Here is a 14,345-nt window from a genome sequence, read left to right as displayed (position 1 = left end):
CGGGCGCCGCGCTGCGCGGCCGCCTCCCGTCCCCGGCGCTGCCCCCTCCCGCCGCGCCGCCGCCACCGCCGCCGCCGCGCACGCCGCGCCCCGCAGCGCCGGGCTTCCTCCTCGCTGGGGTGGCGCTGGGCCCTCGAGCGCACCGGTGACCGCAGCGGCCCCGCGCCCCTCCCCCGCCGCGCGCAGCGCACCCGCCCGTCGCTCCGCACTGGGTTGGATGGTCGCGTCGGTCGGGGTGGCTCCAGGATGTTAGGGACTGTGAAGATGGAAGGGCATGAGAGCAGCGACTGGAACAGCTACTACGCGGACACGCAGGAGGTGAGAGGCGGGGAGGCGGCGGGGCGTCCCCAGAGTCGGTGTCCGGGGAGACCCCGGCGAGGTGGGCTCCTGCGGGGACTAGGGCGAGCGGGCTGGGGGCGGCTCGACCAAGGCGCGGCTCCCGCTGTGGCCCCCACTGCCCGTCTTCCCTGCCAGCCCGCTGCCCGCTGGGTGCTGGCGCTTGAAGCGAGCAGAGAGTCTTAGGAAACTCTGGGCTTTGAAAACACCCGCTCCGGGAAGCACTTGCCTTTGCCCCGCGGAGAGCGGGAGCCAGGAGCCCGGCCCCGGGAGCCGCGGGGGTGGCCGGCGGGCTCCGGCCGGAGTTAAAAGCAACTCTGGGAGTTGGTGTTCGCTTACTGGGCGGCCTCTCGGTCCCGCCGCTTAATTCGCCGACGTCTCTGGATAAAAATGATCTGCCGCGGAAGTTTGGCTTCTTCATGACGAATGATTTCTAAATTTTATAAAACTTATTCTTCAAAAGCCCCGTTTGCAGAAAAGTGTGACCGTTCCTCTCTAGAACCGCTGGGTGGCGCTAGTGCGAACCGAATCATTTTCCAGAACTCAGGGCCAAGAACCTGTTTCTCTTCATTGTGCCCTTGGTGGCATGTTCACGGGGTTTATTTTACATTGTGCACAAAAGCATTGCAAGGAAAATCAGGTACAGGCAGGGCCACTGTCTATTAAAAGTACTTTTCTAGAAACAGTTGCCGATTACCTTCAAACGTTTAATTACCGTTATCGAAAACTCTTACTGAGTAAGTAAGCCTCGTGCGATCTTGGGGAGAGAGCTAGAAAATAAACCCCAAAGTAAAAAGTACTTTTAAGACCCGAATCGGAAAACCCCTTCATGGCAATGTATTTATTCGTCTCCGTGTTTATTTGGGAACCATACCTTGTGGGGTCTTCATATTTAAGTCTATCCATCTCTTAGGTTTTCAGAGGGAGTTACATTTGCTGATGAACATAAATTTGAGAACATCAATACTATGTGTTAGATTACCAGATACGCAGTTATATGTCAGGGCTCTGTATTTCCTAACCACCTAGTTGTTCTCTGGATTGCTAATGACGAAGATGCCATTTGCTGATGATTTTAATAGGGGCTCAGGCCACTTTCAGGGGTTTAATTTTGACGCAGTCACCTCGGCCCACCAGAGAAGACCCCTATGGAAAGAGCTTTCTCACATCTCAAAGCTGGGAGTTAGAAAGCAGAATAGCACTGAGAGAAAGTAAGTAGAGTTTGACTTGGGAATTTAAAATTATCCCAAACTACTCATGTAGTTTCAAAGCCAGGGCTTTGATATGAGCGGCAGCAAGTATCAGTTATAGGGTGTGTGTGTGTATGTGTAAATTGTGTTACCAAATATTTCAGTTGTTAGAGGACTGCAAATAGGTAACAGAATTAATGCAAGGTTTTTTTTAGTAGCTCCCAGAGCTGTGCATGCAGCCACGTTAAAGTTAAATATAGGTACCGCGTTGTCCTGCTGTACACCTTATTTTTTTAATTTTATTTTTCCAGAATTTTATTTAACTTGTGAGTTTTCTTCTTTTAAAATGTTAACATTGTTACAAGAGGTGGAAAGCAATACTTCTAAACATAGTAACATAATAGCTAGCTTTTGGCACCAGCTCCTAAGACAAAGCCAGTTTCTGGGAGATGAGTAATTGGGATAGGGGATCATATGGAAATATAGGCGCTTTACTCTATGGGTGAGAGTTTAACAGCAGCCAGCCCAATGCCTACTGCTGTGCGGTCAGAGGTGCCTGCCAGACCTCAGCAGTGTGGGCGCCTAGCTGGTGCCCCGTTGGATCATCCAGCAGGCCTGTGTGGAACCTACATCACCGTGGGTGGTGAAGTGAAGAAGCTCAGGCATAAATTCTATTTTCTGTTTTCGGGAGTTTCAAAACTGGTTTGGCCCAAAGGCAGTGTGTCTAGGCTGGTCTGGGAGGTGAATACTTTGGGTACAGCCTACCGTGGATGAAATCCGAAGGGGGACCTTAGAAGCCAGCCCCTGATCCAGGCATGTAAGGCGATTACACATCTTCCCGGGGACATATTTTCTGTGAGCACTAATCTTTCCTGCCTGCAGCGCTAGGATTTCCCCCCCTGCGGTGTAAGCCATCTTTGCGTGGGGAGGGACGGGCGCCGCACAGTTTGCCCTGGCTAGGGAGTTCCCGGGCTTTGCAAAAAAAAAAAAAAAAAAAAATGCTGTTCACTCGCCCCCGGGGCTCGCCCCATGGCCAGCCAAACTCCAGGGCACACGACTAACCCCGCCCTTCGGGGCCTCTTCCCTGGCTGTCTCCGCTCCAGGCCTACTCCTCTGTCCCGGTCAGCAACATGAACTCCGGCCTGGGCTCCATGAACTCCATGAACACTTACATGACCATGAACACCATGACCACGAGCGGCAACATGACCCCGGCGTCCTTCAACATGTCCTACGCCAACCCGGGCCTCGGGGCCGGCCTGAGTCCCGGTGCTGTGGCCGGTATGCCCGGGGGCTCTGCGGGAGCCATGAACAGCATGACGGCAGGCGTCACGGCCATGGGCGCAGCGCTGAGCCCGGGAGGCATGGGCTCCATGGGCGCGCAGCCCGCCGCCTCTATGAACGGCCTGGGCCCCTACGCGGCGGCCGCCATGAACCCGTGCATGAGCCCCATGGCGTACGCGCCGTCCAACCTGGGCCGCAGCCGCGCGGGGGGCGGCGGCGGCGACGCCAAGACGTTCAAGCGCAGCTACCCGCACGCCAAGCCGCCCTACTCGTACATCTCGCTCATCACCATGGCCATCCAGCAGGCGCCCAGCAAGATGCTCACGCTGAGCGAGATCTACCAGTGGATCATGGACCTCTTCCCCTACTACCGTCAAAACCAGCAGCGCTGGCAGAACTCCATCCGCCACTCGCTGTCTTTCAACGACTGTTTCGTCAAGGTGGCCCGGTCCCCGGACAAGCCGGGCAAGGGCTCCTACTGGACGCTGCACCCGGACTCCGGCAACATGTTCGAGAACGGCTGCTACCTGCGCCGTCAGAAGCGCTTCAAGTGTGAGAAGCAGCCCGGGGCCGGAGGCGGGAACGGGGGCGGCGGCTCCAAGGGTGGCCCCGAAAGCCGCAAGGACCCTTCCGGCGGCGCAGGGAACCCCGCCGAGTCGCCCCTTCACCGGGGTGTGCACGGGAAGGCTAGCCAGCTAGAGGGCGCGCCGGCCCCCGGGCCCGCCGCCAGCCCCCAGACTCTGGACCACAGCGGGGCCACGGCGACAGGGGGCGCTTCGGAGTTGAAGTCTCCAGCCTCTTCCTCGGCGCCCCCCATAAGCTCCGGGCCGGGGGCGCTGGCATCGGTACCCCCCTCTCACCCGGCGCACGGCCTGGCACCCCACGAATCGCAGCTGCACCTGAAAGGGGACCCCCACTACTCTTTTAACCACCCGTTCTCCATCAACAACCTCATGTCCTCCTCCGAGCAACAGCATAAGCTGGACTTCAAGGCCTACGAGCAGGCACTGCAGTACTCTACCTACGGCGCCGCCTTGCCCGCCAGCCTGCCCCTGGGCAGCGCCTCGGTGGCCACGAGGAGCCCCATCGAGCCCTCAGCCCTGGAGCCGGCCTACTACCAAGGTGTGTATTCCAGACCCGTGCTAAATACTTCCTAGCTCCCAGGACTTGGGGGTTTGTCTGCATGGCCGACCTGGTGGTAGCAGGAGCGAAAAAAAAAAAAAAAAACAAAACCAACAGCAAACAAAACCACACACGCCAAACCAACCACATAATAAAATCCCAACTATTTTTTATTTTTCGTGCACACTTCTCCCCAGTGCGAAGGACTGTTACTTTATTATTGTATTCAACACTCGTGTTGTGTGTATTATTACAAAAACAACCGACTCCATACCAACCAATCTTTTTTTTTTCCCCCCTGCGGAAGTTTAATGATCCATAAATGTATATATAGAAAATCTTCCTCCTTCCTTGCCCTCTTGCCCTTTCGCTCTTTCTCCTGTGGACACTTTCTAGTCTGTGCAGGGCTTATTTAAAAAAAAAGAAAATGGTCAAGTTTGTAAACTATTTGTTCGTGCTTTTTGTTTTGTTTTGTTTTGTTTTGTTGTTGCCCCTCCTTACCGAAGCCCACCATACGAGTTTACAGGTCCGTGGCAATACTCTTAACTCAGTAAACATGGAAATGGAAAAGAAATAAACAGAGCAGGGGCTCTTAAGAATGCTGGAAGACAGTACTGCCATTATGCAGTGAGGTATAAGCAGGTTCCACACATCAGAGCCATCTGTGTTCAGCTTACATTTCTGATGCACTCAGATAATGGACGTCTTTAAATGAAACACATATATATTGTCTGTGGACTTAAGTCATGTTCACATATGAAGACCTCCGTCCACTTTTGCATAACATGTAGAGGTAATAGGTAGGTGATAGACACACTACATTTTCAAACATTGCCTGACCGAGTTACAAGGATCCCCTCCACACTTGTCCTCTCTACCCACGTATGACCCTGAGAACCAATCCCCCCCAACTCTGCTCCTTGCTCTGAGGAGTGCCATGGTCATGTCATTCTGAGGTCACATGTATAAAATTAGCTTTTGTGTATGTATACCATTTAAAGGATTTTTTTCCCAGGGGAAAAAAAGGAAGTATATTATTGAGGAGAGAGAAGTTATAAGAAATGCATTTCAAAATTTTGTCCGACGTTCCCAAATCCCAATTGTGGCCATTTCAGTTGTTGCATCCAGTGTTAATGCACTTTCATAGTTGGACGTAGTGTCAGTTTTAGACAAACGGGTTCATTATCATTCCTTTTTGCTTTCTCAATGTTAATTTATTGCATGGTTTATTCTTTTTCTTTACAGCTGAAATTGCTTTAATTGATGGTTAAAATGACAATTTAAAAAATGTTAATTTTTATCCATGTGATTGTAATTAAGATATTTTGATTTAAATAACAAGAATAATATGAGATTTTAATCTGTGGAATATGTTCCCAATCATTTGCAGTTAAGGAATTTAAATAAATCAAATGTTAACAACAAAGAACTTCTGTCATTTTTCCTTCATTTAAAATCCAAAATAGATCTTTAATTAAAATCCAAAATAGATCTTCGGAATAGGGCATTTTTCAGATTCTGGAATTTAATATAAAAGACAAACAGGGATATAATCTAAAATAAAATGGTTTCATCTACAGCTTAAATGAATGTATAACCAGTAAACTGTAGTGAAAGAAATTCAATTAAAGTAGGTAGATAACCTGACACTATTCCAAGAACTGAGGTTTTAAAAATTCTTTATTCCCAGTAATGTTTACTTCAGTTTTTTGTATGTGGGGGTGGAGCATGGGGTTTTTAAGCCTCCTGAGTCTCTTCTTAAGTTTTTCCTCCTTTGAAATTAAATTATTAATCCCCTATTTTTCTAACTCGAGAAGTATCTGAATGAGAAAAAAAAAATAACAGCGGTGGCTGCTAAAATTAAGTTATCTATCACAGGCTCTGAACCCTCCTATGAAAAGAGAAACAAAACTCAGCTATCCTGGTCGGTTTGGAGAGTGGGGAGGAGAGCAGTTAATTCATTCCTGCGGGGTGGGGGGAGCTTTGTGAGTATTTCAGGGTAGCTGCTGTTTTGTGTTTTGTGAAGATATTTTTAAAATATTGTTTCTAAGAACTTAAACCTGATGGTTTGTTTGCCTTGTAAGAAGCTTTGAAATGCAACTTCACACCCCGTAGTTGCTTGAGATCACAAAATCATTAATCTCCTTTGATAGTAGGCTCACTTTCCAGTCCACCTATTTCTTTGTAAGACGTGTTCGGATTGACACCGACAATAAACAGCACCAGCCCAAGCCGAGGCTGGCCCGCCTGAGCTCTTGTGTGTGAACTGCATCCTCACCAGGGCTTGAACTTGGACAGCCTTTGCTTTGATCGCGGCCCTCCACAGTACAGACAAGATAAAAAGAGCCGTGCCAGTCGCTCAATTATCGCGTAATTACCTCCCCAGATGAGAGAAGGGGTGCCACGTAGCACTTGAGAAAAATCCAGAAATCCCTGCTCTGCTCTCTGCTAGCGATGAAAGGAGGAGGGAAGAGAAATTGCTGGCGTGAGTATTTTCAAAACTGAATTCCAAGTCCTCTAAAGGACCATCAAGCATACCCCCAAAGACGAAAAGGCTCAACAGTTACACACATGATAACGGGTAAACAAACGCGGGCACATCCAAAACTCTTATGCAAAATAAATGCGTGATCTTCGGCCTGGGCCTTTCTCATGCTGCCCCGAAACGAAGTCTGACTTTTGTGCAGTCCCTTCCTCCCCCAGGATTGTGTCGGCCTCCGTTCTGGCTCCTTGACTCTCCGCAGGGTTTTCTGGGTTTGCGGGGACGGGGTTGCCTGTGGTCCAGGCCGCTCGAGTGACGGGGGATGCGGGATGAGGGAATGGAGAGCAGCGGCTCGGGCTAGGCTCATAGGTTCCTGCGTCCCGTGGGCTGCTGCTCACCCGGTTCTGCGTCTACGCTCCCTGCCACCTCGGGACCACGCGCACCTCCGGACACAGGCGGGCTGGGGGCTCCCGGGACAGATGGTTGCTGGGGACGAGGGGGCAGAGCGGACCTCGCAAGCATCCCGAGGTGACAAATGCAGTTAGTTCTTCATTGTTTGGGCATTTTCCCCTCCTACGAATAAATCTTCTCTTGAGCCACAGACCTAAAAGTCAACAAAGGAGGCCGGGCGCCGGGTCTCTGGCCCACCCCGCGGCCAGCCTGGCCCAGCCGCTCCCGCTGCGTAATCCCTTCCTCGGAAACCCGAACACACAAACGCCGGCCCGCCGACCGGGGTGCCGCGCCCGGGCCAGGAAGAAAACATCTGTGCTTCCAGGGGCGCGCGGGGACCCTCCCGAGACCGTCGCCTGCAAGCGACCTCGGCATCCTCCGCCTCCGTCCGGCTTTGGTCCCCGGGCCCCTGATTTCTCCACCGATGCTCCGGTGGCCAGAAAGGGGAAGCACAGGGTGCAGTCCACTCCCGGAGCCCAGATTTTTAGGAATTTTGCTCGGTGTGGGGGAGGGGCCGGAAGCCCGGGTAGCAAAGAAGGAAAAAGCTTCCAACTGACCCAAGTAGAAAGCTCCAGGGGCCCTCTGATCCCTCCACCACGCCGCGGAGCAAACAGTAACGCAGAAAAGCGTTTGGGGAGAGAGAGTGCACAGCGTCAGTGATTACTTTTCACCTCGTGTTTGGAAGCTCAACTCTGAAACCTTTTTTAAACGCGATCGGAAAAAAAAATAAAACAAAAAGAGCCCGAGATAGATAAGGAAGTTCTGTCTGTTCAGAGAAACTGAACAACCCTGAAGCGTTCCCAAGCTGACGGCCGTTCAACTCGATTTGTGGGAGATCGGCTAGGACCACCTTAAATCTCAAAGACAAAATTCAGTTTCTATTGTCCCTTCGTGGCTCTCTGCACAGCAGAATAGACCGAAAGGGGATAATATGCGATGAAAATGAGCCTATGCTAGTGAAATTCTTAACTTATGTTCTCTTTTTTCAGAAGGTGGATTTCACTGAAACTGTTAAACATTTTTCCTTGAGTTTAACCGTTTTGAACGAGCCACTACAGAAGAGAATGCCAAGAATGACAAAATTATAAAATTCTGTTGTTTTGTCATTTAAAATATTGATCTTAGTTCCATGAAAATGCTTATTAAGTTTCTTAAAAAAAAAAAACCTGCCGTGATCAATAGAAATTCTTTTCCTTGCAGACGAAAGTAGGAGACCTGTAGCCCAAATTAATTAACCTTTCCTCAAGATCAATTGGTTTTCTGTTGATTTAGCAGTAATATCATAGAACATTTAGCTATAATGTATTTTAATGTGACACTTCAATATGTCAAGAAGAAAAAACCTCATTAAAAAATAAAATTGCTTGAATTGTGTAGTATGTATTTAATAAAGTTTTTTAAATTGTCTTTAAAATTAACTGCCTGTATTGTGGCTATGTTTCGCAACTAAATGCAGCTAAGAGAATGCCCTCTCGATTCGAGATAATTGGGTGCAAAAAGAGATTATTATAAGCCACCCTGACCTAAATAGGTAATCAAATTATGCTGAAATTTAGGTATAAAAATTACTCAAATTGAAAGAGTAATTAAATCTCAAAAAAGAGTCTCGTGAGACTAAGAATGGCAGGGCGAAGTAGCACAACATCCCTAGAATCGATCTGCTGCGGAGAGAGGAGGTTTTTTAAAAGTAGCCACGTTAGCAAGTTTTATTTCTACCACGGTTACTATTTCGTGTGTCTAAACACATTTAACAACGGATTTCTTTAAAGCGTTGCCTTCCAAGTTGTTAAGTTTGGGACGTAATGGGTTCCATTGGCGATTCTCTCTCTCTCTCTCTCTCTCTCTCTCTCTCTCTCTCTCTCTCTCTCTCTCTCTCTCTCTCTCTCTCTTCCAGGCCAGCTCCATTCACTAAACTTTGCACAGCTGGGGTTGCAAGCCCTCACCCCCGCCCCCTATTCTCCGGCCTCTTTTAGGAAGCCTTCTGGGACCGGAGAATACCTAAGAAGTTCAGTCGTCACCTGTAAAACACTTAAAAACCTGTCGGGGAGGGGGTGGGGGGGCGGAGTTCGTTCCTACTGCCTTTCTTCCTCACATCTCCAAACACGATGGCCGCGATTCTTACACACCATCTCAAGAGTGGGTAACGCTCACTTTCCCTTTGCAGCCCCCCCTCGACCTCCCCCCCCCCCCCCCCGAGAGCCAAGGCTCCCAGATGCCACCTCAGGACACTTTGGAGTTCGCTAAAACTCTAAGTCAGCTTGGAATCCAGAAACAGAATGCCGACACTGTCCCTTAAAATCCGGGAAGTTTGAAAGGGCCGTGTGTGCTCTGGACTTTAGAACCCAGGTGAGATGCTAGTCTGCTGAAAGCCGGCTCAGAACCCGGCCGGGGACACCCCCGGGGAAACCTGATTCAAAGTTCTGCTGGTGAGGTAGCCTTCTGCTTTCCCAGAGTGCTCTTAGGGATGTGTACATCAGGTGTTCCCAGCCTCTGAAGCTCAGAGAAACCACCTGGAAACCACCCCTCCACTCCAAGGCACTTCAGGGGGAAATAGGGAACAATGAATTAACCGGAATCCTCCTAGGCTATATTCCCCCTTCTCCTCTGAAGTTGCTTCTCTAATCTCATCCCCAAGCTAAGATTTTCTTTTTCTCTTCTTTCTTTCCCTTTCTCTGACCCCAAGGAGCTGCTTTTAAAACATCAACTTCATAGGAAAATGTAAGGGTCTCTGTGGAGTTTTGTTTCGTTTGTAGATGTAATTTTAAGAGTCCTTTTCGCACGAGGGAGGGAGGAAATAGATGCGTCTGCTATCTTCTGTGCTTCCCCACACTAATCTTCTCTGCACTGACTAGGTGTCTGGGACGTTTAGGGGAACGTTTGTCTTGCTCTGCGTTCCACCTGGGACTTTGAGCTTCGTTCCTGGGAGGCCAGCTGTGAGAACTCCAACGCCATCGGCCCTGAGCTCAGCTGTGAGCCCCGGCGGCGCCCGCCCTGTCCTCCCAAGTTTTCCTCAGGTGGAGGCCCCATCGATCCGCTGGCCTGGCCTGCACAGAGCGGTGAAGTGGGCAGGGCATTCATTGTCCAGGTTTCCCGGCCTCTCCCCGGAGTCGCACGGCCTTCTGCCGACACGCGTTTCCTTTGTGCTATGCCTGGCTAATATATTAATGGGGCGGATAACCCGGATCCTTCGGGGAGAAGGGAGGAGGTCCGCGATGGGGAGGGCCCTGAAAGGAGCCGCAGGGTTACGGTGGCCAACTCTGCGACCCAGGAGTTGTTCCGAGGAGGTCTGGGGTGGAAGGGTGAGCGCCTGGGTCCAGGTGGGGCAAGTTCCCTTGGAGCAATAAAAATAAATGGCCGCAACAAGTTTTTTTTTTTTAACCAAAGGTGACCCCAGTGCCCTGGATGCGTGAGACATTTGCAGCCTGCACACTCCTGGGGCGAGTGTCTGCCAGGAACGGCCGCTGCGTGCAGGGCGTGCACCCCCAGTCCCCGTGGGAACCCCTCAGCTGTCCCTTTTTGAGGTGCACGCTTTCTCATTCAGACTGGAGTTCGGGGTTCAGGAAGAAGGACTCCAATCAGCCAGTCAGGCCTGCCGCCCTCACTGAGACCCCGAAGGGTGGGTCTGTCCCCTAAAAGTTACCCTCCGGGAACCCCTCTGCCACCCCACCAAATCCGTGGGAGGCCCTCGGGTCTCAGGCCGGGGCAGGCCCCAGGGTCTCCGCCTCTGGGTGCTGGCTTTGAGTCCAGCCCCAGGCCCTGAGCCTCCTTCCCGCCAGGGCCACGGTCCCGCCCGCCAGACGGTGCCCGGGTGCCCTGAGACATATGCTGCCCGCAGGCCGTGCGGCCCGACGTGGTGCTCATTGCTGAGATGGTTCTCAGCCCATCAAAAGCCCGGGCTTTCTTCAGCCTTATGGGCCGCGAGGTGAACAACAATGCCCGGGCCCCTTCACTTCAAAAGCAGCGATCAGGGGAAAGGCTCCCCCAGAGAATTTTTTTTCTTCTTCTCCTCAGCCTTTCATTTCTAGTTTTTTTAAAAAAAGGCACCAGCAACTCCAGGGCCCGGGCAAGCCTAATGCCCTTTGATGGGGATTGAATTCATTATCTCCAATAACACAATTGTGCTTGGCCAACGAAAAGAGCAAAGCAGGGCTCTAGCCTGCCCGAGGGGCCCGGCCAGGCGGGGCGGGACAGCCAGGCGCGCTCCGAGGGACCCGACCCGCACTGGGGCGCGGTCCCACCCCGCCAGTCCAGGCTGCGGCACCCCGGGGCGGGGTCGGGGCTCGGCGACGCTGCAGGACCCGGAGCGGGCAGAGGTGGGGCGGGCCCCGCAGCGCTGTGTTTACTCTGCTCCTTCTCGGCCTCCCGAGGCCACCAGCCAGCTCCAGGCATCCGGGGCGCGCCGGGCAGGGGGCCGCCCAGTGGCTCTGGCTCCAAGCACCCCGCTCCCGTGGTCCTGACCGCGCCCCTCCACCCCAGAGCCCTGAGCACGCAGCCAGCTCTCCCTGCCCTCTTCTGAGGATCTCCTCATTGGCTTTCATGCTAGCCATCCGGGAAAGGACGCCCTGGCTGCTGGGCGGGGTGGCTGAACCCTGTGTCCCGCAGTAGACTGGAAAAGTCTGGGTTTTCTGCAAGCACTACCTCCCTGGGACGCTGCCCACAACCTGTGCAGGCGCCCGCTACTCCAAGGTTCTGCTGCGGTCCCTGCTCCCTTCATCCCTCTCCACCACCGGTTTGCTTGTTTGAAGTTACAATAGGCATCATCAATGACTGGCCGGGTGTGTGTGTGTGTGTGTGTGTGTGTGTGTGTGTGTGTGTGTGTGTGTGTGTGAGAGAGAGAGAGAGAGAGAGAGAGAGAGAGAGAGAGAGAGAGACAGAGAGAGACAGAGAGAGAGAGAGACAGAGAGAGAGACAGAGAGACAGAGAGACAGAGAGAGACAGAGAGACAGAGACAGACAGAGACAGACAGAGACAGAGACAAAGACACCGACTTTGAATCCCTGTCAAAGATATCGTTTGGTTAGCTTGGTGTCTAATACACCAGTTGTGGTCATGGCTGAGCCTCCAACAAGAACCCATTCTCCCAGATGGGGAAATGCGTTGAAGTTTTAATTCAGTTAGATAAAGAATAATTAAAAACAGAATACAAGGTGCTTTTAAGCAACAATACTTTGTGGTGCAGATGGGTCATTTGTCACCAGTTAATCATGGCTATCTCAACCTTCTAGCAAACCACAGCTAGTAGATGTACTGAGGAGTGTCCATGAGGCCCTTACATCTTCAGGCCAGTACCCACAGCAAGGAAGCAGGAAACATAGACCTGCCTGTTTAGGGTAAACTTTAAAAAGTGTGTCAGATTGAAGGCTTCCAGCTAGGTATCAGTCTCATCAGGAGACACCGGGTTTCTGTTATTTAATTGCTTTCCACATGGAGAAATCTACATAAATATATTTTTGTGAACCTCACACTACCCTTCAGTTTTTAGGTCTAATCACTTGGAGAAGAGAAGAAAAAAATTTCACTGTTGTAGATAAAACTTAAAAGAAGCCAGTTCCTCCTTTCTCTTCTTTTGGTCCCCATAGAGCACTTTACAACTCTTAAAACATTTAAACTCTTAAAACTATATTAAAACATTAACTGTTGTGGAGTGGAGTCTTTATACTTTTCATTTACTTCAAAAATAAGCAAAGCATCTACCTTGATGATATTCTGTGTATTTAATGAAGAAGCATATGGAAAATTCTCTCTCCAGCTCATGATCCTTCCGATTCAGCCTTCCTAGGGCATGGATTACAAGTACGCACTGTACATCTAGCTTAAGTTCTATTTTCTACCTGAGTTTTAAACTCCAGATATTAGAGGTTATAAAGAAAAAGTGACTTCTGGACACTTACCCTCCTTTTTATTAACTTATTAAAGCTAGGTTTAAATCCTGGTGACAGGCTCATTTGCATGTAGTACAGATGACTCCTTCGATCACCTTTAATAAACTGTCTTTGCAACACAGAGTGAAGGTTTAATCTTTGCCTTGAATCCTGGCATATATTTTGCCCGTGTGGGAGACTGCTGTGCTCCCTCCACAGAGGCAACAGGACAGCTCTGTGGTTTTTCCCACATAAACAATTTGTCTAGTGCCAGAGCACACATCCAGGATTATGTGACTTCAGGTGAGCCAGCCATCACAGGACGGAAGAATTACTAAACAAAAGATAATTCCAATTTCTATGTAGATGTCTTTGGCCATGGAATGGGATTAGGCCGGGAGAAGACAAAACATTTCAGTAAAGATGAGAATTTAGTCTTATGGAAAGTGCAGCCCCAAAGCACACTCCAGCCTGGGGGGGGGGGCGGGAATAATCAACCAATTACGGGGCTAGAGATACAGTAACAGGAAGCCCTTCTGTCTTCAGTTCACTCATCCTGTAAGGTCACTTCCTCAGAGTGTTTGCAAAGCTGATCTAAATGGCCAGGATGGATGATGCGCACCTCTTGAGTTCACGTGTGTGATTAAGCAGCTCACATTTACGGTGCAGACATTTTTGCCAACTGATTCCCACCCCTCCTCCATATTGAAGAGAAATTGGCTGATATTTCACGGATGCCTCTTTTGAGCGTTCGTTTTTATTGTCTCAGACTTGTTTCAGGCACCTGAAAACTTGTCTCCAGCTACGTATCCAGACAATTGAAAGGCACTTTCTTTAGTACCCACCTAAGGTTGAGCTAGAGGAGCATCCCACTGGGGGAGACACCCATGAGGTAGGCAAGCATGGGTTTCCCATTCTTTATACTGACAGGAGAAAAATGAAGTAAAATTTCAAATTCCTTCAAATAGCAACAATATTCAATAATATATTCAACTATAAGAGATGCGGTCCCTTTATGGGTTAAACCATCCAAAGCTAGGTCATGCAGCCTATATGCTTTTAAGGGAATGTTTGTATTGACCAGTCACTGGATATCTGTCCTTTCTTCCCTACTCTCTCTCTCTCTTTTTTCCTTCCTTCCCTCCTTCCTTTCTTCTCTCTCTGTCTCTCTCTTTCTGTCTCCCTCTGTCTTTGTCTCTGTCTCTTTCTCTCTCTCTGATGCAGTGGCTTCTTAGTTTTATAAGAAGTAAATTGTAGCCGGGCGGTGGTGGCGCACGCCTTTAATCCCAGCACTCGGGAGGCAGAGCCAGGCGGATCTCTGTGAGTTCGAGGCCAGCCTGGGCTACCGAGTGAGTTCCAGGAAAAGGCGCAAAACTACACAGAGAAACCCTGTCTCGAAAAACCAAAATAAATAAATAAATAAATAAATAAATAAATAAATAAATAAATAAATAAAAAATAAAAAAAAATAAAAAAAGAAGTAAATTGTAGAAGCCACTCAGCACTGATTCATTTAGAAGAAATATTGTCTTTTGTGCTGGACACATTTCACAGTATTTGTTACTATGGCTCAGAAACACGTGTGGCTTCTCAGACATAGTTTTATACAGTAAGTAATTC

General features: G+C 50.0%; 1 protein-coding gene across 1 annotated transcript; it reads left to right on the top strand.

Annotated features, from left to right (window-relative positions):
* The first annotated feature begins 246 nt into the window (after positions 1 to 246).
* On the top strand, positions 247 to 3,996 carry Foxa1 (forkhead box A1). Its single transcript, XM_059279790.1, has 2 exons — positions 247 to 318; positions 2,630 to 3,996. Exons 1-2 carry the CDS (start codon positions 247 to 249, stop codon positions 3,965 to 3,967), a joined length of 1,410 nt encoding a protein of 469 aa, XP_059135773.1. The 3' UTR covers positions 3,968 to 3,996.
* Positions 3,997 to 14,345: the final 10,349 nt, after the last annotated feature.

This window comes from Peromyscus eremicus, chromosome 14 (genome assembly GCF_949786415.1).
Source record: "Peromyscus eremicus chromosome 14, PerEre_H2_v1, whole genome shotgun sequence".
NCBI lineage: Eukaryota > Metazoa > Chordata > Mammalia > Rodentia > Cricetidae > Peromyscus > Peromyscus eremicus.
This window is presented reverse-complemented; position numbering and strand designations above follow the sequence as displayed.

Coding starts and splice junctions, on each gene's coding strand:
- Foxa1 (XM_059279790.1), top strand. CDS start 247: ATGTTAGGGACTGTGAAGATGGAAGGGCATGAGAGCAGCGACTGGAAC. Junction 319..2,629: donor ACTACGCGGACACGCAGGAG/GTGAGAGGCGGG, acceptor TCTCCGCTCCAG/GCCTACTCCTCTGTCCCGGT.